The sequence below is a fragment of the Apteryx rowi genome, unplaced genomic scaffold (assembly GCF_003343035.1).
Source record: "Apteryx rowi isolate R43461 unplaced genomic scaffold, aptRow1 scaffold_375, whole genome shotgun sequence".
In the NCBI taxonomy this organism is placed as follows: Eukaryota; Metazoa; Chordata; class Aves; order Apterygiformes; family Apterygidae; genus Apteryx; species Apteryx rowi.
In genome coordinates, this window is record NW_020450252.1 from 1 (window position 1) to 26,463 (window position 26,463).

The following is a 26,463-nucleotide window of genomic DNA, read 5'->3' on the forward strand; positions in this document are numbered from 1 at the left end:
GGCAGACTGGGGGGGCCGTGGGGGTCCGTGGCAGACTGTGGGGCCGGGAGGGGAGCAGCCTGTGGCGGGAGGGAAAGGACGCGGCCCCCGGTGCGGGCGGCGCGGCGGGGGGAGCCGGGCCCCGCCGTGACCCCCGGCTCTCGTCCCGCAGGGGCAGCCGCCTCACCGACGTGAGCACCGCTGCGGCCTCGCTGCTCTCCGCGCCCGGCTGGGCCCGTGACGGAGGAGCGGCGCTCGGGGGCCTCAGCCCAGGCCCCGGGGCGTGGGGAGCGACCGGCAGCGCCGCCCTGCTGCCCCGGGCCCCGGCGCGCACCCCGCGGCCTGCACTGCTCCTCGGGGAAAGCCTTGTCCTGGCTGGCGGCCGAGCGGCGATGGGGAGCTGGTGGCAGGGTGCTGGGGAAGGCGGGGGCCTTGGTTTGGGCTGACCCTCTGGCAGGGAGCTGCAGCGCTTCGCGGGACTGCTTAGCATCTAATGCCCAAAGGGTTGCTTGGAGCGCCTGGAAAATGAGTCTTGAAGGGCCCGGAAGAGGCTTTTTGCCCTTGAGAGTGGGACCCTGAAGTCCTGAGTCCTGATGTGCCTRCCCGGGACTTGATTATGGTCATGTGCCCTTCGTATGGAAGGGTTATCTAGGATGGAGGAAGTCCCTTTCTCGTGCGCAATGGCTGGAAAGGAGCACGGAAGCTGCAGAGCTGCTGGGCCAGAAGAGCAGTGTGATGTTGGCTTGTTTCTGTTGTTTCCAGGTCTTGGTGGAGAGGGTGGAGGGGTTACTGAGTGTGGCAGCAAATCCCTCTGGTTGTGTTAAGCTTGGGTGAGACTGAAGTAACCTTAAATTCCCGTTCTTGCGGTTACATTGCCTGTGCGCGATTTAAATAGTTTTTATTTATTTATTTATTCTGGGAGTATTGCTTATTGTTTCTGTCTTTTGCTGCCTAGATATCGATATGCCGGGATTTGCCCAACATTGAGGTGATCACGTTCAGGTAACTACCAGACTGCTGGCCATGGAGAGGGCAGGAACAATCGACAGTCACATGTCTCATAGGGCTGTGTGTGTGTGTGTGTGTCTTGGCACTTGGTTGCTTACTGCCTTTCTGTGACTGTGTGTCTGAGCTGCCTGGCTCTTCTTGCCATGATTTCATAAGCAGCAGACATGCAGAAATGCTTATTTTTCTGCTAGCTCCTCTGCACCTTTCCCTTTGCTRCTCAACTTGCGGGTGGGAAATAGTTGCTGTTTCTAGAGGTGGTCAAACCTSTTTGGATTTTTGCTCCCTAAGTCATACTCCATAGTTTAGATGGGATTTTCTTGGCCTCTGTATGGAACCAGTTAGCAGAACGGTTGTTGAAATGCTTCTTAGATCTCGCAAGGCTTTTAATTTCCGTAAGCCTCCCCCCAACGCACCCATCTTCCATGTGTTCTGGAAATCACACAGAGCCTCTGCTGTCTTAAGCTTTCTAGCTTGGTAATCTTACATGGGTTCTCCTTCAGTAAGTCTGAGGAACCGCTGCAGAAAAGGGTATAAGTGTGATGGATGGTTGGGGGAAGCAAAGGCTGTTTCTCCTGTTCAGCAGAGAGGTGAGCCTGCTTTTATAATTCTTTTCTCTGCTTAAAAAGATGGAATGTTATCTTTGTGTTCTGTGCAATGTCGTAGGCCCCTCAGCACCCTCCCTTGCTGTGCTGTGCCAGCGTGAGGCTCCTAAATTAAGCTGATGTAGGAAAGGGGGCTGAAGAGCTGCTGTCGTAGAGGGGTCCTKCTCCCATCTGGATGATGCAGCGAGGGAGGGATAGGCTCCCTGGTCTCTGATCTCGTGATCTCTGTTCAGTGTGAATGGCATCTCGGACCTCGAGCCACTGAATCAGTGCCAGAATCTGAGTGAACTCTATCTGAGGAAGAACAACATTGCAAGCCTAAATGAGCTCTTCTACCTCAAAAACCTGCCCCGGCTGAGAGTCCTGTGGCTGTCGGAAAATCCCTGTTGTGGGCCAGACCCCCACCGTTACAGAATGACCGTGCTGCGTAACCTACCCCACCTGCAGAAGCTTGATAATCAAGGTGGGTGTTTGCAGAGGAATGGGGGCCTGAACAGCCCTAAGCCCTGGGCAGGGTCTTGTCTGCGTGAACTGGAAAGCAGCGATCTGTTGGTTCCTCTTGTTAGGATTATGTCCTTTGACTCCTCCTTGACGTGACAGTAGAGTAGCKATACCTCAGCTGTGCAGGACCCGTGCAGGGTTGAGTGGCCTCCCTGAGAGATCCATCGTTTCCAAGCTGTTTTSTCCCTTCTGTTCCCTGCGACGCCGGAGTTGACACTAGAGGGACTCATTATAGCTGAGACTGTACTGCTAATTAATGTTTTTAGAGCTCYCTCCTTTGCTTTGGCAAAACAAAGGTTCTGTAGCTGGATCTGCTGTCATAAAAATAGGGCAGCTTTTCCACCTGGCAGCAGTGCTGGCTTTTGGAGCCTGCAAAACCCGAGACAAGAAACRGTAGGGTATCTTTGCATCTCTGCTTGATATCTGTCTTGGCTTTGCAAGRTTGGTGACAGCTGCCAGTGCTCTCTTGTGTGGGTTTTACTGCAGGAGGAGAATGAAAGCAAAAGGCTTTCAGAGTAGAGAAAGYACAGAGTACAATTGTTGGACAAAACCGTTGTGGTATAGCTCTGCAGCAACATTCCTGGCTACAGATGCTGTCTTCCCAAGCTGCTATAGTTCCTGCATTCCTGCAAAAGCACGTTTCTGTAGGCTTTTGTTTTGACTTTTGCAGCTGTGACAGAGGAAGAACTGTCCCAGGCCCTGGTTGATGGTGAAGAGATAACGGCCCCGCCAGCCGGGAAGAACATGCAGAACGGCTGCCCCGAGTCCAGCGAATCCAGCGCTGCTGAATCCACAACAGAGACTGAGAGTGAACTGCTGAACTTCAGTCTGGAGGAGACAAAGTGAGGGCTTGCTCGTGAGCTGTTAGGATTTCGGGGCTGAACTCATGTGTAGCATGAAAGGACCCTGCCAGCCAGCCCCARTATTATGTGAGCCAGACCTGCAACTGGTGCAGATTCCTGTTGTTCCAGTTACCATGGTGGAGCTGTGCTGGTTTAGTAGCACTTGTGGGTCTGGTTCTGTATCTGCAAAACGGGCTCTTCCATAGGTGGGTACTTGCTCTCGAGCGTGTCAGCTGCATGTGTGGACAGAGAGGGATCTTCACTGAACTGTGAGCTCCGGTCCATTCCTGCTTAGCTTTTCCGCTACATGCTTTGGCACACATTAGTGCTGTGGTACGTGTTGTTCCAGTGCAGTGTTACGTGGTCAGTCTGCAGTCCTGGCTAGYGTTGGGCATGGGAATCTGTCGTCCCCGGTAGGGCTGGGGCAGACTCCTTATGACATTGTGCTCATTTACATTTTAGGACTGCGAGGCTTTTACTAGGGGAGGGTTTGCTTGGCGTGTTGTGTTCTGTAGGCAGTGGTGTTGTGTGGGGTAGTTGCGCTTTGAACCCTTCAYACCTCTTGCATGGTTGCCTGTGATCGTAAAGGATTGTCTTGGTGGACACACTCACTTCTGGTCATATAATGCTTGCTCTTCCTCCCTTCTTTAGCAAAATTCGAGAGCAGCTCGGTATGAAGCCTGTTCCCAGGGATAAATTTTCCTCCTTTTCACCACGAGAGACAGACTGCAGCAGAAAGAAGAGGGTGAGTATCTTTAAAGACCAAATTGCTTTTCATCTTTAAGACATCGTGTAATGTTTTTCCTCTGAATGGGGAGAAAGCCTGGTGGGGTTTGTACTCTTGATCTGGCTGCACACRAGCATGTGCATGTCCCTTACACTGGGGTTGTGCTAAGGTGGCTGGGCACTAGCTGAAATGCAGTTGGCAAGCTGTTGGCCTGGTGGGCTAGAGGCTGCTGAGTTTAGGTGGCTCCTCTGACACCTCTGTGGTGCAGCTTGAGATGAACCTGTCGGCTATTAAGCTGAGTCCAGCTGAGAGCTGCTGTATGCTGGGCTCAGTGTCATCACTTTGATGGGTTTTGGAAGGCCAGAGTGAGATCTAGACCATGTTCTGCTTCATTCTTATACTAGTTGCCTGCAGTCTCTCATTCATTCATGTTTAAGCTTACTTGAGTGTATTCCTTTGCAGTATCTTAAGTACTACTGCAGKCTTTGGCCTTCAGGAAAAGAGAACATGTAACAAGGGGAAATGGCCACAGATTGCAGCTTGGGAGACTTGGGATGGGCATTAGGAAAAAGCTGTTCACTAGGAGTGTAGTTATCTAGAGAGGCTGTGGAATCTCTGTCTCTGGAGTTTTTCAAGTCTTGGCTTGACAAAGCCATGGTCTGGTGTTGGCAGTAGTCTTGCTTTGGTGGGACATTGGGCTGGGGACCTCCAGGGATCCCTTCCAACTAGCGCTTTTGCGATTCTAGCAGCTATTCCTCTTCTTCAGATCAGAGGGTCCCTGTCCTTTCCCATGCTACACACGGTTGACAGTGGAGGGAGAAAGTGACTGCTCAGCCAAATATGCTTTTCCTTGCAGAAGTCAGTTCAATGGGTGGCCGGAAGCCAGAGGCCTTTGGGCAGTCCGTGTGGGACTGGGTGGACAAGTTCCTGCATTCCAGTTCAGCTTGTCAGATGCAGACTCTGCCCCTGTCAGTCCCAAGGGCTTGGTTGGATCTGTCCCTGTAGCTGCAGGTGTCTCTTCCAGACCGCTGCTGAGGTTTTAGGAGTTCCTAGAAGGAGCAGTTCTTTGAAAACAGAATACCCTGTTCTTCTCAGGGCTGGCACTAGCATGCTTGTATAATGCGATCTCTGTCTCGTTCTGACAGAATAACATCCTGAATGCCATCTTGCTTCTCATGAAGGAACTGGACTCAGAGGGGCTGGAGATGGTCCAGCAAACAGCGGGGAGGAGGCTCCAGGCCTTTCGAAAGAAGGAGCTGCAGGAGGAGTGATGGTGCTCGTTACAAACCTCCCCAGAGCACTTTGGGGGCTGGGGAACCAGCCCTGGACCAGCGGCACCATTTTGCCCACACATTTCAGGCTGCAGCCCAAACCGCAGCGTGTCCCGCTGTGCTTTCCCTGCGGGCAGGCTGTGACAGGACGCTGTGAAAGCGGTTGCACCTTTAGCTCCTGACACTGCCCTTGGCTGTACATATCTCGGTGGGGCTGGCAGCACCTGATCTGACTCGTGGGAGCTTTCCTGCTTGCATAGCCGGCTCTGTTAGGTTTGTATCTCACGTGGCTGGGGTCGTTTGGTCGGAGCTGCAGGGGAATCGGCACGCAAAAACTAGCAGGGGTGCAGTGAGAGGTGCTGGTGCCTGCTGCTGTGCTWCCAAAGGGGGATGGCAAAGCCTGCTGATGGCTAGAAAGGTCACTGCCTGTTCTCTTGAACTTAAGCTGGGCCTGACATGGTACCAGCCTCTCTTTGTGCRTAGCAGACTTTGAAGGCAGCTCCTACCACAAAGACTTGGTTTTTATGAAACCTGTCAAAAGGGACACTGCCTCAAATAATGACTAAGAACTGTCTTTGGGGCAGTTTGTGAAGCTCAATGTCAAATTCTTAGTTTATCTTGAACTCTTAACTCCTTTTGGTCCTTGTTAGCATATGCAGCATCTAACTTGGTGATGAGGTGGCCTAAAGAAAAGCTTGGTGCAACTTAGCTGAAACAGAAGTTTCTCTRTCCCATGTGCTGAATGCTCAGGTCTGCTTTATCCCCCACATGGCGTGCAAGTTTTATAGCAGCTGAAGGAAACTTAAGCTAGGAATAAAAACCGCGTGTGCATTTTGCAGTTGAGGAGAAAACAAGACAAGCGTTACTGGCCAGTCTGCACAGCAATCAAGGGTGGGATTTCTCTTCAGCTGAAGAAGCTGAATTACTAAAACTGTACAGAGTTGTTAAATACTAACTAAAACATTGTAACATACCAAATAAAAATAATTTTCTCTCTAAGATGCGTAAGCTGTGGCTGGAGTCAACAAACATGATGAGAACTGCTGACTGTGGGCATTGCTCCATTAAGTGTGGTTCTCGGCTTGCATTGTCAGCCCCTGTAAAGGGGGAGGAGGGTTGTTAGCCTTTGCTCTCGTCTGCTTCACTGGACCCTTTAAATGGCTTCCCCTACTGTGCTGCTGTTTGATAACCAGAATAACTCTTGCACCTCTCCAGTGCTGAGCTGCTTTTCAAAGACACCAACTTTGCTAKTTGAGAATCTTCTGCCTATGCAAGTCCACCCAAATACAGGAAACAGATTTTGAGCAGGGGCTCAACGTGTTTTCTTCTGCGAAGGTGCAAGGCCTGCCGCAGGCTAGTGCGACGGCCTCTGGGACCTGTGAGGTGAGACCGTGGGCCCGTGGAGCCACACGGCTGCAGCCCCCGGAGCACAAGCTGTGTGGGGCAGCGTGGCCTTTGTGGCTCCGCTCTCCTGTGGTGGTGCGGGCATGCAAACCTCCACACACTCGATAATGCTGATGGGAAAGAGCGCCGCTCGGATTTTTGACAGCCCTGTGTGTGCAAGCCTGCTTAGYTGGCTTTGTCATGAGAGGGGAGAATTTGCCCCTTGCCACTTAGTTCGTGAATTCTGCATTAAAACCAATTGCACTTAAATAGTCAGTGTGATTTATAATATACTGACTTCCCTTGACAGCTAAGGCCAGAAAGACTTCCCCATCGCCCTGTTTGCATCTTGCCCTTGTGATGAGGGCATGTCTTCTCCCAGGCTATCCTGACAGCCTGCTAGGTGGCAGAAGTCATGCCTTTCCACACGGGAGGAATGCAGGAGCTGCAATTTGTGCACAGTTAGACGCCCCCGTGGCCCAGAGACTCCAGCTTCCTTGGGAGGAATGTGAACAAAGTAAGCATAGTCTGGGACTTGTCTGCATCAAGGGAGCTTGGTGGCTCGTTTGGCAGCTGCTGAGGCCTGAGGCTGCTCTGGCACAGTTCCTTTGCACCCTCAGCTTAAGAAATTGGGCCGTTGCTCCCCTTCAGCCTAGCTGTCCCCAAGTGGAGTTCTTCGCCTACGTGCTGTSCTTGTCATACTTGGCTGGTGCTGGTGCTCCTGCTGCCAGGCAATCTGCCCTTGCTGATCTTGACCACTCCTTCCTCYTGCTGCAGGGATGACCCCGCAGCCTCCCGCTTGCTCTCCGAACAGCCCAGGGAGTAGACTTGACCCTTAGGCTCATCCCTTTTCACTCYGGAGACCTGGCAGCCTTCCTTTTGCTGTCAGATGCTCGTGGCTCTGCTCTGACAGCGCTGCTAGAGCAGGAGCAGGGGAGACTGGTTARTAGGAGGGACTCTCTGCAGGAGGCAACTCATCTGCTGCCGGTGCTTGCTTCCTGCTGGAGAGAAGCTCTCCCTGGTCCTCCTGCACAGGCTCCTTTGGGGGCTGAAGCTGCCGAATGATGTATTTTGCATTTGATGCCATTTGATGTACTCTGGCAGCTCCAGGGCTCTGTCAGCACGCGGGGGAGATGGCAGACCAGCGCGTGTGCTGCATTGGCTTTGCTCACAGCCCGGCCCAGCTTTTGCACTAGGTGGTGTCAGGGAGGAGTGAGGATGGCTGCTTCCTTAGGGACAGGGAGCTGGGAGCCAAGCGTGATAAAACGCCCACAAGCAGGGGCCTACAGTATATCTCAGGTGGGGACTGAAGGCCCATGGCCAGTGGGCAGGGATGTGGGTGAGGGCCCCAGGTGAGCCTGGTCAGGGCAGTTAAGGTCTATTTGTGCCCTCAAGGTCCCAAGAGGCAGGATGTGAAGACCCAGCTGCTGGTCTGATGCTTTTGTGTTGYAACTTGTGTTAGGGACAGTGTGAAGCCAGGGCTGTGGCGTATGGAGGAGGTCCTGGGCACGAAGGACCTTGCTTCATCCTGTAGGGGCTCAGGGTAGCTGTGTTCACTCTCCATGCACTCCCGGTTTTGAATGGGATGCAGATGTGAGGGACTGCACCTATTGACCTCCCACCAGGAATCTGGCGCTCCAGGCTGTTTTGGGGAACTTACTTGGGGTTAGGGCCAAAGTGTCCCTGTCCTCAAGTGCCTCCAGCTGTGCGGTTGGTCAGGGTGCCTGGGGACATCTCCTCCCATTCACACCACAAATCAGGGATGGCATGGCCTCCGGGGAACCTGCATCCATCCCTGCCCACGCTGAAGCTGGGCACTGGAGTGCAGTGACTTGCTGTCCCAGCCCCTCCAGGGCCCTGCCTGCTTCCGAGAGAGCAAGGCTGCAGGAAGCAGGAGTGCTGGAGGGGCGCTAAACATGTAGGGCCTGCTGGCTGCACCTGGGCGCAAGGCTCCACCTGGCACATGGCACGACGATGTAGCTTTGCAGCAGGATTTGCATGTGCCCTGACCTGCCTCGGCTGGGGTGATTGAGCAGCGAGGACAGACGTTTCCCGGTAGTGTTTCTTGTCAGCAGCTGGCTGCCTGTGGGAGCTGATCCAGCACAACTTGTGTTTAAAGGCTTCTCAGGGACTTTCGGAGGCTTCTGGCCCAGGCGGAAAGCCATCTTCCCGGCATAGTGAGTCAGACTTGTGGGACCACCACTGCGCAGCGATCGGAGTGAGGTAGTGCGGGAACCGAGCGCTGTGCAGGAGCTGACTCTGACCGTGACCTGTGTTTCAGTGGCTTGAAGAAGCCCCGCTGATGCTGAAGAGCAGGACGGGGTGCAGCAGCTCAGAGGCAGTCTGTCCACAGGGCAGCTCAGCAGTGTCAGGCATCGCACAGGGCCATAAATCAGCACTCTGGAGGGTGGACGAGGCCGCTTCCTACCTACCACCTTCCCACAGTCCCTTCACCAGCACTGGTGAGGAGCCACATGGTGCTGCTGCCTGGGGTCTCCAAAGCAGATACACGCTGGAGAGAAGCTGCGATGCTGCCGTCAATGGCCTTTTACTGCCTCTTCCCCCTCTGCCAAAGCTGAATGCACAGCGGAAGGATTATAACCTTTGTCCAAAGCCCAGAACAAGTAACATGGCAGTGCTCTGGGCCACACCGCTGCCCCTCAAATCAAGGGGGACTTGCTACAGGGGGAGACTCCACGTGGAGCTGGGGGGGAATAATAGCATGTCCAAACCAAAGGACTGTGACATGTCMTTGTGCTGGTGACGTCCCACAGACCAGAGGCCATCAGCTGCAGGCCCCAGGAGGAGAAGCTGGCGTGGAAGCCCTGGGAAATCAGCTCTGCTCAGATGTCTGCCATCAGCCAAGGCRTCTGAGCTCAGAGCCAGGCCTGAGCACTGCAAGCGGGAGCTGAAGTGCTTGGCAGCCACCCTGAGAAATTCTGTTATAAACAAACATGTCATGTTGATAAATCAGTTTTGAACTTTCTTTGAAGGTGGGAAACAAAACATGGGAGAAACGATTTCTGTCCAGGGTTGCAAAGTCTCCCCACAGAGGGATGCTGACTTTGCACCCGCTGGTTGCCAGCCAAGGTGCAGTGTGAACTTGTGCATGGGAGAGGCCCCTGGGGGTCCTGCTCTCCAGACCCGAGCAGAGCAGAGCGGACGAGGGAGATGTGACCAGGGCCTGGGCTTGAAGACACAGCAACGCTCCTGGGGAAGCTCCTGGCTCTGCATTAATCCAGCTCCAGAGAAAGCCCCACGTTTCAGCAAGCGTATCTTAATGCCTCCCGGATTTGCTCACTGGGGATGGCTCCTGCTTTCCCACAACCGTTCCCCAGAAATCAGCAGTCCTGCCGAGCCTGTGCTAACTGTCCCAGCCCAGCACAGGACTGTTCACTCATCCTAACACTTTCTCCTGGTCCTGGCAATGGCACGGCCCTGCACAGCCCTGGGGTTGTGGGATGGGAACTACTCAGGTTCGCTTGGCACCGGCAGAGGAGCAGGACCCCGATGCATTCGCACACCCTTGGGAAACACAGGCCCTCTCCTCCCTAGTGGGACTCAGCACGCAATGACCAGTTTCCAGAGACGCAGATTTGGCTCCAGCAGGTTTTATCTCTAGAAGACACAAGCAGCGCCATGAACAGTACAAGACATGGGATTCACAGAGCAACGGTGTCATGATGGGCACGGCCCTGCTCATGGAAAGAGTACCTGGCACAAAAGGGCACAGCTCTGGGGCCGGAAAGGCACCAGCACCAAATGCCACGTGGCAGCGGTCGGAGCCAAGCGTCATGCAAGGTGGCTGGGGAGCGGGGGCTTGCCAGGACCAGTGCTCTGTGCTAGGCCCTCAAGATATCCCACCAGGCAAACACCTGGGGTGGATGGAACCAGTGGGCAACGCGCAGACGACACACACAGCAAGGCCACGAAAAACTGAAGAAGCTTTACTGGGGGCCCATGTGGCAGCAGCAAGCCCCCAGGGTTGGCCCCTACCTGCTCTGGAACGGCACGGTGTCTTCCTCAGCTCTCCTCCTCAGCTCCCCTCCCAATTCGGAGGGCAGGGAACTAAAAGCAGCAGTTGGCTCATGCGGTCAAGCCGCTAAATAAGGAATCTGGATCCTCGATCATTAAATAGTAAGAATAAACTAAAAGGGGAAGGTTAAGGGTCTGGGCTGCGCAGCTGGGCCCTAGGAATACCACTTCTTCCCCCAGCTGCTCAGGGACCAGACCCTGGGCCAGTGTTTTTAGGCATGATTGTGCTATTTTAGGAACCGGGGTCAGGCTCTGCCTGCTTTAAAGGGTCTGGAGCAAAAGTACTGGCTGTTGAAACCCTGGGTCCCAGCGCTCCCTCAGCAGCACCCGGGGAAGGGGGCGCGTGCTCGGGGACGGCTGAGAGATCCCACAGGTCTGCAGCCCACTCACTGGTGCGGTGCTCCGAGCGAGCACGTGGTCCTGGGCCATGCGGCACTCTGGAGGTGTTAGATGGGAGGGAGAGGGAGCAGGGAACTACAGCTCGGGCTGGCAGGACTAGAAGCCCTTCTCGATGCTGAGCGTGCGCCGGGTGACGTGCTCCATCTTCCCGGAGATGTACTCCGTCAAGCTGATCTGGTAGTTGGCGAGCATCTTCAGCATGAGCCGCAGGTTCAGCCACCACTGCTCCTGGGGCAGCCTGTGTCTGCAAGAGAGGGACAGAGCTCTCAAATAGCCCGCAGGACAGCCAGGAGCGGACACAGCTTTCCAGCAAGCATCACCCTGGTCCAGAAAGGTCCCCCTGGACTCACCATCCTGGAGACTGGTGAACTGCGGGGAGAGAAGGGGCATCAGAACAGGAACTTACTCAAAATCAGTGACTTTCTTGAGCTCCGTCACGGGGCTGAAGGCCACCACCTTCTTCCTGAGCCCGATCACGCAGGCAGAGTCAGCCGAGTTGGCAAACACGCGCCCTGTGGGGACACAGCCGGCCATTACCACGTGGCGGAGCGGCTAGGAGCCAGCCTGAGCAGCGCAGAGCACAGCAGCAAGGGCTGCCTGGCTCCACCAGCGCCGCCACGAGTCGCTGCAGGCAACCACAGGGGAAGCCCACTCTCGCCAGTGGGGGCTGGAGCGTGCTGTCAGCGAGGAAGGGGCAAGACCCCTCTCCTTCATGGCTAGCAGGGTGCAGAGGAGCCTTTGGAGCCTGGCAGATGTGTCCTGGGAGGTAAAAACACCGCAGGCCAATCCTCCTGCCCATTTGCTGATCCCAGCGGGCTGTCCTCTCCCATCCCAGTGCACAGGAGACGTGGCAGTGGCTGGCAGGCAGAAATGTGCCTGGAGACCCACTGGACAGACATGCGTAGCAGGGAGACATTGCCCGCTGCTCACCACTTGCCCGAAGACGGGGCTGGGGCAGGCAGCGCGAGGCATCTTGTAGCCTCACAGGCTGGCAAAACGCCCGCCGGGCTTGGCGCAAACTGCCCGGGAGTTCCTCCCGGCTCTGGCACGGGAATATCGGCCCAGGCCAGGCGCGTGCCACAGTTCAGCCGTTCGCTCACCCTTGCGGTAGACTTCCTGCAACTTCTCCGACATCCACAGCACGGCCTTCACTCCCAGCTTGGTGCTGTAGTTACGGTCAAAGGGTGTTGGGGCCCCTCCCTGGTCGCAGAAAAACGCTGGCGTCAAGCCCACGTGCAGAATTGCTCAGTGCCTTCGGCACCGGCCCAGCAGACAGCGGCAGCAGTAATTGCTGCTTGCCCCAGGGCATCTGCTGGGGCAAGGTGCAAACAGCCCCACCACTGGTCTCTCTCTGTGCCTGCCCCCAGCGCGGTCCTGCCCCCCACTGCAGCCGCCTGTACCTGCTGGAGGTGGCCAAGGACGTTAATCCTGCAGTCGAAGATGCCCTTGCCCTCGGAGGAGTAGAGGTTGTAGAGGAACTCGGTGGTGTAGTGTTCGTGGCACTTCTCGTTGCTGGAGGAGCAGAAGGAAGGTGGTGGTGGTGGGGGTGGTTGCTCCTTAATTTGATGTCCTTAGAGGTGTCCCTCCATGCTGCCCTGCACATGCCTGCAACTCCTCACCCAGCTTTCTAACCGGTTTTTGGGCAGGGCTGACCTGATACGTTCTGAGCTCAGGGTTTCCTCGGAGGCCCAGATCAGATAGTCCCCAGCCTGTCTCCATCTGGGGGCCATCTCCAGCTGCATGTGGGCGTTGTGCAGCGGGAGAAGGTCAACCACTCCCCTCCCTGTCTTCCCGAAAGCAGGGAAGCTTGCCCAGCTCAGCTCTGGGCTCACTCTCTGGCACAGGGGCAGTCTGGGCTTGTTCCCAGGCTGGTAGGAGACCGTCCTGCAGTCTCTGGCAGTACACGGTTTGGCAGAGGAGACAGACTCACCGCAGCACCAGGCCCCTCTGGATATCCGTCTTCATTTTGTCAGTCAAGTGTTCCACATTGGCCTGCAAGACAAACCCCAGGCTGTGATCCTAACAGCACCTCGTCCCCTCTCTGCAGCCAACCTAGCGAGACGGGACGGCTCYTAAGGGGGGCCTCTGATCCTACTGTTTCCTATATTTCAGACTACACAGCCACTAATATCACCACGCTGCATCACAGGCATTGCCCTGAGCGCGCCTTTAAGGCGTTGCCTTGAAGATCCCCCCGCACTGACACGCACTCCTCCAAATCCTGCTCTGTTCCCAAGCACTTCTTTCTGGCTTCCTTCTTTTTAATGAAACAATGCTGTCGAATAACTGTGTGCGCTGCAGTCCCAAAATACAGCTCAGCAGTGCTGGGGTTGTACAGCTCTGTCAGAGCCCAGCCCGTGTTCCCCTGCTCACCTTCAGGTCATGGATGGTGAAAGGATCTTCGTACACGTAGGCAGCGTCGGCGCCCACCGCGATGCCYGTCACGGTCGACAGGTAGCCGCAATAGCCGCCCATCGTCTCCACGATGAACACGCGGCGCTTCGTGCCCGATGCCGACTGCTTGATACGGTCACAGCTCTGCGCCAGGAAAAGGAGGAATGAGATGCTCGTTAGCGCAGAGGCTGGAACGAGAGGGGTCCGGATCACAGGAGCGAAACGCGCAGAGAGTTCCCCATTTTTGYTGCTACCTGCACAGACCGAAATGGCCGCTAGGAGATTCTCCTCTCCAGCTTTCTCCCCAGAGTTGCCTGCATCCCGCAGATGAGACAGGTCATGGGGCAACGCCTGCCAGGGCATGGTGTACCCTGCATGCACATTACCTGGGGCAGGGCTGGGACGGGATGTGGGTATAAGTCTGCATTTTCACCCACCAATGCTTCCCCTGCACCAGTTTGGCAGCGCCTGGGCTGGAAGGAGGAAGATCCCCCTGACTGTCCAGGATCTCAGGGGTCTGACCACTTCCCGTTCAGTGCTAGGACTGCAACGCAAGGTATCYGTGCCCACCTCTGCCCAGCACGGGCTGAAAGGACGCTCTGGGTGCATCCCGGAGCAGCGCTGGCTGATGGCAGTCAGCCAGAGCTGTTTCCGTGGGGCCACAGGTCTGCGAGTTTGCCGACACCGCCCTGCCGTTCCCCTGCGCAGGAGCCGCTGCCATGATGGGACTCCGCTTCCTGCGGAGCGGGATGGTGCCATGACCTGCCTCCCACCCTGAAGGCCGCTCCCTGCTCGCCTCACCTCCATGGCAGCGTTGACGGCGGTGTCCGAGCCCAGGCTGAAGTCGGTCCCAGGCACGTTGTTGCTGATGGTGGCCGGGATCACGCACATGATGATGCAGAGCTCCTCGTACTGCCCACGCGCTTCGACAAGCTGCAGCACCCCCTCGTAGGCCTGCAAGAAGCAGAGGGTTGGAAATTCGCCGGCCCTGGAGCACCAGGGCCTTAGCTTGCCAGGGACCTGCCTCCGGATCTACGTCTCCCAGCCTGGTCACGTCTCCCCCTAAAGCAAGGGGGTCGGCAGACCCCCCAGGCAGACCCTGCGCTGCACCGAGAGCACCCCTGGCTCAGGAGGTACAGCTCTGCAGGGGCAGAGAGAAGAACCAGCCCAGGAGGACCCAGCAGAGCCGTGCTGCACACCAAGGACCCTGACATTTTTAGGAAGCTTGTCTGAGCGGAGAGGAAGCATCTGTGTTCCTACTACTCACAGTTACCAGTGACCGTTTAATTAGAGAATGAATGCTGGCCAGGGACGGGAATTTAATTAGGAGGTACCGCAAGCATCAGGCAGGCCATACACTCGTGCGCAGGCCTGCAAGTCAGCTGGGGAAGCAGCCAGGAAAGTGCTCTGCTGCAAGCAGCTAGGAAAGGTCGTGGGCTGGGAGAAGGCGCTTGGCTGCACGGCTGCAAGAGCCCAGTGCCGGCTCTGTCGTGCACCCAGCCGTGCTGCTTCCAGGTGGCAGCTCATGTGTCCTTCCTCCCCCACCCCCACCCCTCCGTTAAAACATGGTCTTCATCGGAGCGGTAGTAATGATAAAGAGCTAACGAGCGTTGGCAGGGTCTGGGATGCAGACAACCCACTTGGTGCCTCGAGCGGTGGAGCACAGGCTCGGAAGACCTGGACTGTGCCCCCAGCTCAGATCTCAGCTCCCCGCCTTATCTCGCACCAGCCTCTCCAAGGCCTCAGGTCCTAAGCCAGCAGACACAGAGAACAATGCGCTCTTTGTCTCCTCTACTTACACCGCAAGCCACCTGGGGCTGGGACCATCGCTATCCCGGCTGTAGGGCGTGCAAGCACATAGGGGACCCCATCTCAGCTGGAATCCCTCTCATTTCAATTGCCACCATCTAATTTTAAACTCCCAGCTCCCCCCCACTCACACACTCCACCAAAAAAAAAGAACCGATGATTTTCCCCGCACCTCAAACCCCCCAATGACCAGAAGGGCCTGGATGTTAAATTTCCGCACGTTCTCCACGATCTTTTCCATGCACGTCTTGGGCAGGGTTCTGCAGAGGGGAAGAGACAGCGGGGTCAGCACAGCTGGTCCCTGCAAACAGGCTTTCTCCCCACAGATGACAGCAAGGTCCCATCCCACCGCTTGGCCAGGGTGCTGTCCCCTCTGCAAACCACGCAGAGCGCAGGCATGGTGGGGCCAGGGCCCACAGATGTGCCCCGCTGCCTGCCGAGGCTAACGCAGTACTTACCGCTTGGTGCCCAGCATGGACCCGCCGCGTCCCAGCCAGCCTGCCACGTCGTGCCAGCCCACCTCGCGGATCTGCAAGGAGCAGCGTTTGGTTTCCAGACGGGTGACAGCCCGGCCTTCCCCCTCCGGGCCCACCCATGCCACAAGGCACCCACCCACACGTCCATCCACCGGCTCTGAACACGGTCGGGGTGAGCACAGCTTGCCTGTGTGCCGGCACCCACCGTGCACAGCCCTAGCTCCRACAAAACCTCCCTACAGACCAAAGCAGAAAGCCACAGAGATCTGCACCCACGTCAGAAGCCAGCACCCGAGCTGGATTCACCAGGTGTTCGACCATCCCCAACCCAGCGCATTTACCTGCCCTTTGGATAAGCCCTCGAAGCCGTCGTTCACCACGTACATGGTGTGCCCCTGGCAGATCCCGATTCGCACGGCGGACCTGACGGCAGCGTTCATGCCCGCGGCAGGGGCGCCCACGTTCAGGATGGCCAGGCTGAAGGGGCTCTGCGGGGACGGGATGGAGGAGAAGGGCACGTCAGGACTGAGAGCTCAGACACTACGCGCTGGACACCGAGCTGGGGCTGGCCACCGCTGGAGGGAGTTCCCAGTGACAGAGTGCCAGGACCCTGGTGTCTTGGTGCTCCTCATTTCCAAAGCCAGAAGAGATCAGGATGATCCCCAAAGCGGCATTTTCATCAGGCCCACCACAGCCCTCGTCACGCATCAGGGCTACGTGAGCAAGGCCAGGGCTGCACGCACACCCTGCACACGGAGGAGTTTGGGGCTCCACGGAGAGCAGCACGTGCACTCGCGCCCTTGACCAGATCTGCGTTGCACGTGCCCATTTGCTTCCCTGACGGCAGAAGCCACGAAGCAAGGAGACAGCCCACTGCTCTCGGCATCTCCTTCCCCCCCTTACCTTCTCCTGAGCTGGTTTCTGGTGTGCCAACAGCTTGTAAATGTTCCAGTTGTTTTCAAAGCTCCTGCAAAGAAAACGCTTGCTCTCAGCAGGGAGAGACCTGGGCTGCTTCGCAGCGCTATGTGCGCCTCCGAGGCACATCTGGGCTCAGGGACAGCGGCCACTTGGGGACAGGGAAAGCCTGGAGAGCTCCATGGCTGGGGATGACCTCTGGTCTGGAGGTTCTGATTACAGCAACATCTCCCATCTAGGGCTGCCCTGACCTCTCTTGCGCTAAGAGTCGGACCCCTGGCTGAGCTCTCCCAAGCCCCAGGYGCAGCTCCGTGCTCCCAGTGCCTTCCCCACGTACCCCAGACCAAGGGGACAGCTGAGCAGTCCGTATCGGAGAGGGATGTTAGAAACCTCTTGGTGAGGAAAGGGGACTTGGATCGCTTCACGTGCGTGACTGGGCATCAGCAAAGGGCACAGAGCCCAAAGGTGCCCCATCGGGCCAACTCTCTACACCCTCCTCTCCCCCTGACTACGCCGGGGCTGGCTGCCCTGAAAACCTCACTGTCCAGTCAGGGTCTGCGCAAAGATCTTTGTTTTCTCCCTTTGGAGGCATATTTGAACCCTGCTTTCAAAACTGGGGACATTAGTGCTGGAGCCAAACCTCCCCCGGGAAGTGTCTGCACCCCGGTAGAGGCAGGGCAATCCGACCCAGCTGGGGAATTTTAGTGCTCTGTAAAGCCAAGAGACCCCTCTCCTCACCTTCCACGAAGCTGGATGGCCTCCTCAAACCTCTTCTCGTCCATGGCCTTCTGAACATCCTTTGTCTGTGGAGAGACACRCAGCAACGTAATGCACACGCTTACYGTGAGGGGAACGGGACAACCCCCTGCCACCAACCCCCATTACCTGGTGCCACTGCCCTACCCAAGAAACAACCAGGGCAGGATGGCAAAACCAGTGACACCACACAGGTGCACGGGCTCGACAGGCCAGATAACCATGGAGGGATGTACTGGCTCCATGTAGATCTTCCCGGATGGACACGCGAATCTCTCCTCGCCTAGCTAATCGCTGTCACACACCCAAGTCCCTCGGACACTGGGGAGACCAAGCTGCGCCCCYGGACGCCGTGCCCGCCGCAGCCTCGCGTGTACTCACCACCTGGACGCACTCCATGAGGGGCAGCCGCACCGACTGGTTCCCTGACAGGCTCACCACGCAGGCAGGGGTGTCCGGCGTGGCTTCTAGCAGCGCCATCACCGCTTCCATCCCCATCTTGCTGCTCTGCAAAGGGGACCCGCAGCCCCATGATGTCAGTGCCAGCCCACCACCCCGACACTGTCCTGGTGTCCATGCTTGCTGGCAGGAGATGTGCCTGGGGAAAGCTCCCAGTTGTGCAGTCAGACCCGCTGACGTGAGACCTTCCCTGGGCTCATGTTTGTAAAGGGTGAACACGCGCTTGGAAGTCACGCGGCTGCTTGCACAGCTCCATTAGTCTGATTTATGGCCAGAGAACTGCTGGGTTATTTAAGAGCAGTGAAGTTAGTGGTGGAGTAGAGAAACGGGTGCATCATTCTGCCTGGCACAGCAGAGGCTGCAGGGAGCACATCAGCACTATCCAAGCTGGCAAGTCCTTCGCAGCTGGCAGAGGGAGGCCAGGAACGGGGTCTCCAAGGCCCACGGCACTCTCAGCCCATGCTGCAGGCTGTAAGGCCTGACCCCCTCCTTCCCACAGGCCCGGGACTCCCCCACCATGCTCACGCCAAGGAGCACGTTCCCCTTGTTCCCCCTGCAAGACCTACCAGGACACGGTCAAAGGCTGATGGCGTCCCTCCACGCTGCACGTGGCCGAGGACAGTCACCCGTGTGTCGAAGCCCAGGCGCCGGACCACCAGCTGCACAGCAGAGGAAAGAGGCCATCAGGACAGGGGGACGAGGTGGCCACAGCCGCTGGCCGTGGCAAAGGGGAGAGGGCACTCAAGTGGGCGCTTACGTCCTTCACGTAGTTGGAGGAAATGGGCTTGCCGTTCCGGTCGATGGCACCCTCTGCGATGATGATGATGTTGAGCCGYGACCCTCTGCTGCGTGTCTGACGCAAGGGAAGAAAACCAGACAGCCCAGCTTAGCTGAGAGCACTCGCGTCGGAGCTCATCCGTGCCTCGGGCCGAGCCTCCTTCCCTCGCCGGCACCACAAACCCGCCCATGCCTCCGGGAGCTCGGCTGTGGGAAAGTCCTGGCCGCGGCCGCGTGAGAGCTCCCCAAAGCCACCAGCCCTCTGCCCCGCAGGCATTCCTCGGCTGTGCGGGAACGCCTCCGGCCCCGGGCAGCCCACGGCAGGCGCCCGTCGACCCCGGGATGCCGGCCCCTGCCTCCAGGCGAGCTCTGGTAGCTGGGGACAGCGCTGCCTTTGTGAACCGGGCTCCAACGCCAGACGTTTCCAGGCCGCCCACCGGCATGCGGCAGCCCAATTTGCGTTCGGCTGAGCGCTCTGTTTCACGGAGACAATAGCACCAGCTCCCGAAACTTGGCAGCGGACAAGCGCTGGTCTGTTGTGCGCTGGCTCTGTCAGAGAGGGGGCTTGTAGACTCCCTGGGGACCCAGTCCTGCAGCAGCCGGGACTTAGGGCAAAATACTGATTTATTCCAGCCTGGATCTAGTGGGAACTCTCTGGTCCAGGAGCAAAAGGAGGCGCTGAAAGCCTGGACCGTACAAGCGACCCTCTCAGCAGGGAAAGGAGCCCCCATCTCACCTCCCCAAGCCTCTCGCACATGAGGTCCTCCCAGCCGTCCTCCGGGGGCGATTCGGGGATGAAGAGCCAGTCGGCCCCCGAGGCCAGGCCAGACACCAGGGCCAGGTACCTGGAGGGGCAGAGGGCGTTAGCATCGCGCTGGCTGGCACCACGTGACCGACAGCACCCTGGTGGGGAGGGCAACGCGGGCAGTCCTCAGCGTCGTGCCTGGCCCAGGACGTGACACTGGACTGCAGAGCAGAGCGGAGACCCTGGGCAGCCTCCCGGCCACTTAATGTGGCTGCGGGCTTCCCCCACAGCACCACCCCRCACGCACCGGGCTGCTCTTCCCTCCCTCAGCCCCAGCCCAAGCAACACTTGCCGAAGATTCTCCCCATCTCCCGGAGCTCTCACCCGCAGTGCCTGCCCATCACCTCCAGCACGAAYGTCCTCTGATGGCTGCAAAGAGACCAAGGGGAGAGAAGGGCCATCAGGGCTCTCTCCACGAGCTCCCACGGACAGGGCACGCCTGGCTGGCGGCGAGGGCTCGCTCACCTCTGGGCCGTGGTGGTGATCGCATCGATCACCTCCATGATGCGGTGCAGYGCCGAGTCGGTGCCGATGGTCATGTCAGTGCCGCAGAAGTCGTTGTCAATGGAGCCCACCAGGCCGACGATGTTCAGGTGGCAGTACTCCTTCGCCACGTCCTCGCTGATCTGCCCTGGGGGCGACACGGCAGGCGCTTTCTAGGAGGGGCAAGTCTGCAGCTGCGCCGAGCCCTGCAAGAGTCTCCGGCAGAGCAAGGCGGCGCTTGGGCTAGGAAAAACTGGGCGTCTCTCGCTCGAATGACAGAGCCGGGATGGGACAAGCGGTGACGGCTCACGAGCCAGCACAGCGGGTCCATCTCCCGCCCTGGCCTGGAGGCTGTAGCGGGACCATGGCACGGACTGGCCACCAAAGGATTTCTAAAACCAAGTCCACCCTTCCTCCCTTTCAACACATGCGCAGCAGCCCTGACCCCACATCCAGCCCTTCCTTTGCACGCTTCAAACTCGCCGTCCACGGACCGGGCTAAATGCCTCGTGGTTTGTAGATCTTCCCTCCCTGTTCATTGCCACAACGTYCCCGATTTCACAGACCTCCGCGCCCTGGTCTCCCCCCTCCTTCCTCAAGCTGTTCCAGATCTCCCTCTGCCTTTGCAGCTCCATCCTAGTGCGGCCCCGGCTCTCCCCTGGCAGCCAGGACTGAGCACAGTACCAAGGAGGAAAGTCTTCTCCGGATCTACAGACCACAAGAGGCACTTTTTGGCTATGCTTTCTATTCCTTGCCTAACAAGGCCCAGCTTTCCACTTGACTTTCTGACCGCTGTTGAACCATTTTTAATTGCTCTCTAATTTCCTTCRTGAAATTGAACCCCTTGAAGATGTCAGCGAGGCAACTGCGCAGTCAAGCCCTGAGAAACAGCTTCCCCTTTGGATCAAGCACGTGGCTGCGCTTCCTGGCTCCCAGTCCCTTCTATTAGATGCGAGGGAGACTTTAGCCATTCAGACCTCAGACTAAAAGATCGCCTAAGCATGCGGGATTTCAAGCACACCAAAAAGGCGGAATGGCAGCCAGCAGCTGGAAACTGGGGCCAGAATAAAAACGAGAGAAATCTATTTTAATTTAACGGGGGGGGGGGAGAGGGGGAGGGATGGCTACTGAAAGAAACTCCCAAGGTAAGCGGGGATTTGCCGTTTTTTGATGTTTCCTGACCCAGACAAGTTATCCTTGGAGGTAAAAAGCTCCAGCCAAAGCAAAGCTTGGTCTCGGTCGGGGGGGACCCTGCCTTGTGCCGTACAGATGCTCAAACACTCCCTCTCGGCTTTGTGCTCTCCCAGTACGCAGGGAGCCCGCTGACTTCCTAGCCACACCATGCCGAAACACTCGGCTGGGTGGGGGTCCTACCCGCCCTGCGGCCATACCCGAGGGTTATCAGCCCGGCACCGGCCCCCCACGCTGCACGCACCGTCTCTAACCAGCTCCTCCAGCAGGCCACCCCACTCCGTGCGGAAGATGTTGGCTCCCGTCAGGCTGCCGTCTCCCCCGATGACGCACAGGTTGGTGATGCCGTGTTGCACGAGGTTGCGGGCGGCCCGGAGGCGACCCTCGCGCGTGGTGAAGGCCTTGCAGCGGGCGCTGCCGATGATCGTGCCGCCCTGCGGACCGGGGCGGAGAGGAACCGAGAGTCAGCCTGAGGCACCAACGCGGGGCCAGAGGGCTCCCGCGGCGAGAGGAGGAACCCGCAGCTGCCCCACGGCGCCGTCCGCCCCGCAGGCGGCGGCACCCTGCCCTGCTGCCGGCAGGGCGGCTCCGACACGTTTCGGGACGCGGGCTGGAGCCTGGAGCCYGCGCCCAGCYCCGCGCCGCGCAGCTCCGCTCCGCCAGACRTCCCGACCTCCGCTTTCGACGCAGCTGACGCAACGGCCACCCCTGCGGAGAAGGGCTTGCGATCGCTCCGGCAGCCCAGCGCCGCCGCGTCCCCAGGGGACCGTCTGTCCGGGCTTTGYTCTGGGTCGCCTCCCAGGCAGGAAAGCGGCCCCGGGTCCCGTCTTGGCAGGAGACCGCCCGGCTCCGGCTTGCATTTCTCACGGCGCTCAGCGGGTCGCGCGTAGCTGCCCTGCCGGAGCCCGCCGAGGCGGCTGCCTTGCAAACGGCTCCTCGCGCGGGCGGCAAGAGGCAGGGCGCCGCGCGGCACCTCGTCACACGGACGGGCCCCCGGGGCGGCCGACGACGGGGCGCCCAGCAGAGCGAGCCCCCGAGGCAGCCTGGCCCTCCCGGGGCGTGCGTTCAAAAACGAGCTGGAAAAGGGCGAGCCGTTTGGCGGGACGCGCAGGCCTGCCGGCGAAGGCAGGGGGCACTGCCTGGGCTCGGACACGCGGCGCAAGCAAGCCGCTTGCCCGGGTTTCCGCGAGGGCCCTGGCACAGCTAAGGACAGGCAGGGCCTCTGCTCCGCTGAGCTCCTCGTCGCAGAGCCACAAGGAGCTGCGGGTGCCGGGCCCCGCCATGCACCCTCTTCCTTGCGGGCTCAGAAAGGTGCGTCCAGGCACAAGAGCAGCACGCAGCCCTCTGGCAGATCCCTGCCAGCTTGCAAGCGGCAAAAACACAGACTTGACAAAAAGCAGCACTTCCACCCCGGCCTGGCTCTAAGCTGCGATGCGGTGACCTCCCGACTGCGTTTCAAGCACGTACCAGAAGGCCCCTGTGCCCTGACGCATCCCGCGCTGCAGACGTAGTCCCGCTAGCACTGTTAGATGTCCGGGGGGACACGTCCCTGGACACGCATCTCTACCTGTTGCTCGTGCAAGACAGCAGCCAACGTCCTCACCCCATGGCCCACCCCGGCCCACAAGGCCACAAGCACAGCTCGCCCCCAGCGTGGTCCGGCCACGTGGACAAGACCGAAGCCACCGCGGCATCCCAGCTCGCAGAGGCCTGAGGAGGAGCYGACAATGGATGCAAGAAGGCAGGCGAGGATGTTTGCGCAGGGGRAGCCATTAGGAGGGTCACAAATCAGGCAACGGAGAACGGGATAAAAAGATTGCAGTCGAAGCAGCAGGAGAAGGAAAACGTTGTGCAAGCAAAAGCAGAGATGTCGGTACGCTGCACGGGCAAAAACAGAGGGACTAAGAAGACTTTATACATACAGAGAGCATGCAAAGCAACGGCCGCCGAGCCTTACCAGCTGGATGATGTTGGAGACGCTCAGCCAGTTTGCTTGCTTGATATTCTCTCCTCCTTCCACCAGCCCCTCGTAACCCTGCAATAAAGGAAGCGGAGGCTGRGGTAGGAGGCGCTGCCCTTCAGGGGGGCCCCAGGCCTGCCCGGGTTCCCCGACGCCAAGCGTTGCCCTGGGCAGGAGGGGAGGGTTTGGCAGAGCTGGAGAAGGGCACCACACAACACCTATGCTTCCTCCCAAGAAGCAGCCCCAGCTTTTGGGAGACTCCTCGGAGGTATTGCTAGTCCTGCTTGGCACGCTACGGGGCTGCAAGGCCAAAGCTGGAAAGGTCTCCTGGACACAGAAGGCACCAGGGAGAGCTGACCATGGGGCGATGCGTTTGGTGGCTCAGGTAGGGTTCGCGCGGGCAGCTCTGGGGGCCGCTCTGGTCTCCCGGCAAAGCGCATCCCTCACGGCCGGGACGTTCGGCCTCGCGGGGAGCAAGGCTGTGCCTGCTCCCACCAGGGCTCGGCAGCGGGGAGCTGGGCACGGGGGACACTACCAGACCCCCGTGTCTACTGCTGGCCCCCCGAAGCAGGACCAGCCCCTTTGCCCACGCTGGGGGGCAACGTTGTAGAATGGCTCTTTAGAAACATGCTGTCCAACCCAGCCCCGGTCTGTGTCCCCGTCTGGTGTCACCGATGGCACTTATCCACCAAAGACGGGGTAGAACAGGGCTGTTTTCCCCCTCAGCAATGCCCGGATAGAGCAACGTGATAATCGAACCTCATAGATCAGGAAAACCTTGGCGCCGACGTATATTCCCATGCGGGTCACAGCGCGGACAGCGGCATTCATACCTGGAAAGGCAAGAGGTGAGAAAGAGCAGCCCCCAGCAGGCAGCRCCTCGGCATACCCGCAGCAGCACGTACCCGGGACCAGGCCTTACAGGCAGCATCTCAAACGCAGCACGGACAGACGACTGCTAAGCCAACGCTTCCCCTCGGACAGGCTCTCGAGGGAGGAGCAACCRAGCCCCGGGGAAGAATTCATGCATATTGCTTCTCCTGATTACTCAGCAAGCGACTGTGAAAACTCAACACACGTGAAGAAGCTAAACACGAGAAAGCGACTTTTGTGCCCGAGGGYGTAATTCATTGTAAAAAGCCACTTATTCCCTCTCAGCCGGGGCTAAATCAAAGAGCATCACAGCACCCTCATCCTGGATCCCTCCTGCACGGTGAGAACACCCATCAYCTGGCTTTCCTAACGCGAGCCATTACCACCACTCGGGTCCTGGGAAAACCTGTAAGAGCGGCCCAGGACAGCCCGAGCACAGCGTCCCACGCGGCTCCGAGGGCAAGGGGGAGAGGAAGGAAGGGGGAGCGCAGCGGGAAGGCTGCGGGGCCAACACCACCCCGCCGGAGGAAGCGGGCTGGGAGCCCGGCCCCCAGTCRCTCTTTGAAGGAGAAAAGGGGAAATGAACCTTTCTTCAGCTGCTGCCAGGGGTCTGGGAGCCAGAGGAAATGTYGCAACGCAGCTTCATGCCTGGAGACCCTCCGGTTTTCACCTCCCAGGGCAGGAGGGCGGGAGGGGAAAGGGAAGGGGCCTCGGCACAGCAGCCCCAAGCAAGGAAACCGGCCTCATGCGGCACGGGCAGGAGTTGGGCGGTGATGACTTTCACGCCTGGCGGCCCCAGGCTGGACTCCAAGGACGGGTTTTTCCCTAGTTCCTATTGCAACCAGCGGCTGCGAGGCTGCCACGGCGTGGCGATGGTCGGCGTGCGGAGGAAACAGCCCCATGGGGAGGAAACCACCGGCCAGGTCCGGTACCGGGAAGCCAGGCAGCTCTGATGGGCTACACGGATGCCCCCGGGCAACGGGCCGTGCAGACATGTCCCGGCCCAAAAAAATCACGGCTCTGCAGCCCCGGGAGGCTCCTGGCRTGCTGCGCTCCCGAGACGAGACCCTTTGCTGCCCCGACATCCCCCAGCTGCTGCCCGTTGCGCACGGGCATCACGCTGCAGCGCGGCGCCAGCTCGGCGCGCCGTGCCGTGCCGAACCTCCGGCACGCGGCCCTCCGCGGGCTGCTTCGCTCCGCTGCTGCAGGTGCCTCTGCGAGCCGGCAGCAGGGATGGGGACGYGCCACCGGCTTCCGCGCAGGTCACCCTCGGACCGGCAGCTTTGCCGAGGGGAMGAGCGAAGGGACGAGGCCGCGGGGAAGGGCGTGCCACGAGGACCGAGCGCGCCTCGCTCTTAGCCCGGCCAGGCTGCGATCACGGCTCAGCGCCGCTGCCGCCGGATTGCACCTTGCTCAAGCGGACAAGAAGCACGAGGCGAGGCGGGGCGACGAGGCCTGCCAGCGGCTTTCTGCCACCCCTGACCGCCTTGGGCCACCTCCAGGAGCTAAGCGGCTCGCCTGCCCGGCGTCCGGAGGAAGGAGCGCGCTGTCTGCAACAGCACCCGCGCGCCACGCTTGTTCCTCTTCAGGAATTTCGCTGAAGGCTGACAGAGGCTTTGATTGCCCGAAATAAAAGCAAGTTTTCTGCTCTATCCTTATCTCAGCTCTCGGAAACGGCCCAGGCGCGGCCCTTCGGTCGCGCGACGGAGAGCCGCGTCCGGCGCTCCTCCGCGCCCTGCCAGAAGAGCACCGGCGGAGCTGGGCAGAAAGGGCGAGCGGCACGGAAGGATTATGCAAGCATTTATCCGCTGTCCTGAGGAGCCGCGGAAAGATCTCCTTCCAGGCGCAGGCGCTCCGCAGACTCCAGCGCTCAGCAGAAGCTAACGCTATCTCTGGCTAATCCTTGGAGCGGGGCGCCTACAGCCGGCTAAKCTGCGGGAGGATAAACAAGCTGCCTACGTGTCTATCGGATCGGCAGGCATGAAAYGGCACTCTGCCTCCCGGGTCGGCTGCCTGCACCGGCAGTCGCAGGAGCGCCGCAGCGGCGCGGAGGTCGAGCCGCCCCGAGCGGCGTCCGGAGGCAGGCAGGCACCCTCAGGCCTGGCTGCAACGTGTCCRTCCGTCTGTCCGTCCAGCCAGACCAAGGCCCTTCCCGGAGCCCCGCACCCCAGCAACGAAGCGGCGGCAAATGCCACGCGGGACGGGGCCGCGGTGCGGGGCGGGCGGGTAGGTGGGCGGCCACGCGGTGGTCCCCGTGTCCCCCCCCCGTCGCCGCGGCGTCCCGGGGACGCGGGGCGCGAGGGCGGCCGGGCGCTCCCGCGGGGCACGTCGGCGGCACTGTCCCCGCCGGTGGCACCATCCCCGGCGGAGGTGGCGGCGGCGCAGGAGGACTCTGGACCCGCAGCGGCCACGCAGGGGACACACGTGTGTCACGCTGCGGCAGGGGCTGGGCCAGGCGGGCTGCTGCGCCCCTGCGGTGACACAGTCACGCACGTGTGTGTCACACGTCTGGGGGGGGGGTGGGGGTGAGCCCACCCGGGGGACACGCGCAGTTATGCCACAAAGGGGACAGGTCCACGCCGGTGACACACGTGCCACACGGCTGGCGGGGGCTGGGCGCACCCGGGTGACCCACACGTGCCACACGGCTGGCGGGGGCTGGGCGCACCCGGGTGACCCGCGCGCGTCACGCGGCGGCGGGCGCTGGTCGCACCTGGGTGACACAAGCGCCACCCGGCCGGGGGGCGGGGCCCCCCCGCGGACACGCACGCAGCTGCGCCGCCGCGGGGCCGGGCCCACGCGGGGACACTCGTGTGAG

The 26,463-nt window shown here is 59.5% G+C and overlaps 2 protein-coding genes across 2 annotated transcripts; one reads left to right on the forward strand and one right to left on the reverse strand.

Moving 5' to 3' along the window:
- Nucleotides 1-175: 175 nt before the first annotated feature.
- Nucleotides 176-6,069, forward strand: CFAP410 (cilia and flagella associated protein 410; the record flags this gene model as incomplete). The annotated part of the gene is made up of 6 exons (XM_026073718.1): nt 176-390; nt 935-981; nt 1,823-2,052; nt 2,761-2,932; nt 3,584-3,677; nt 4,805-6,069. Coding segments are annotated over 6 exons (884 nt in total), but the record flags the coding sequence as incomplete, so codon positions are not given.
- A 3,820-nt stretch (nt 6,070-9,889) lies between these two features.
- On the reverse strand, nt 9,890-23,603 carry PFKL (phosphofructokinase, liver type). Its single transcript, XM_026073715.1, has 21 exons — nt 23,532-23,603; nt 22,770-22,847; nt 21,057-21,246; nt 19,604-19,769; nt 19,463-19,507; nt 19,070-19,178; nt 18,314-18,409; nt 18,123-18,215; nt 17,479-17,604; nt 17,080-17,144; nt 16,330-16,393; nt 15,768-15,914; nt 15,409-15,479; nt 15,123-15,210; nt 13,943-14,095; nt 13,121-13,285; nt 12,678-12,739; nt 12,148-12,259; nt 11,848-11,947; nt 11,154-11,259; nt 9,890-10,991 (listed from the first exon to the last, which is right to left on the reverse strand). The coding sequence occupies exons 1-21, from the start codon at nt 23,601-23,603 to the stop codon at nt 10,844-10,846; spliced, it is 2,256 nt and encodes a 751-aa protein (XP_025929500.1). The 3' UTR covers nt 9,890-10,843.
- Nucleotides 23,604-26,463: the final 2,860 nt, after the last annotated feature.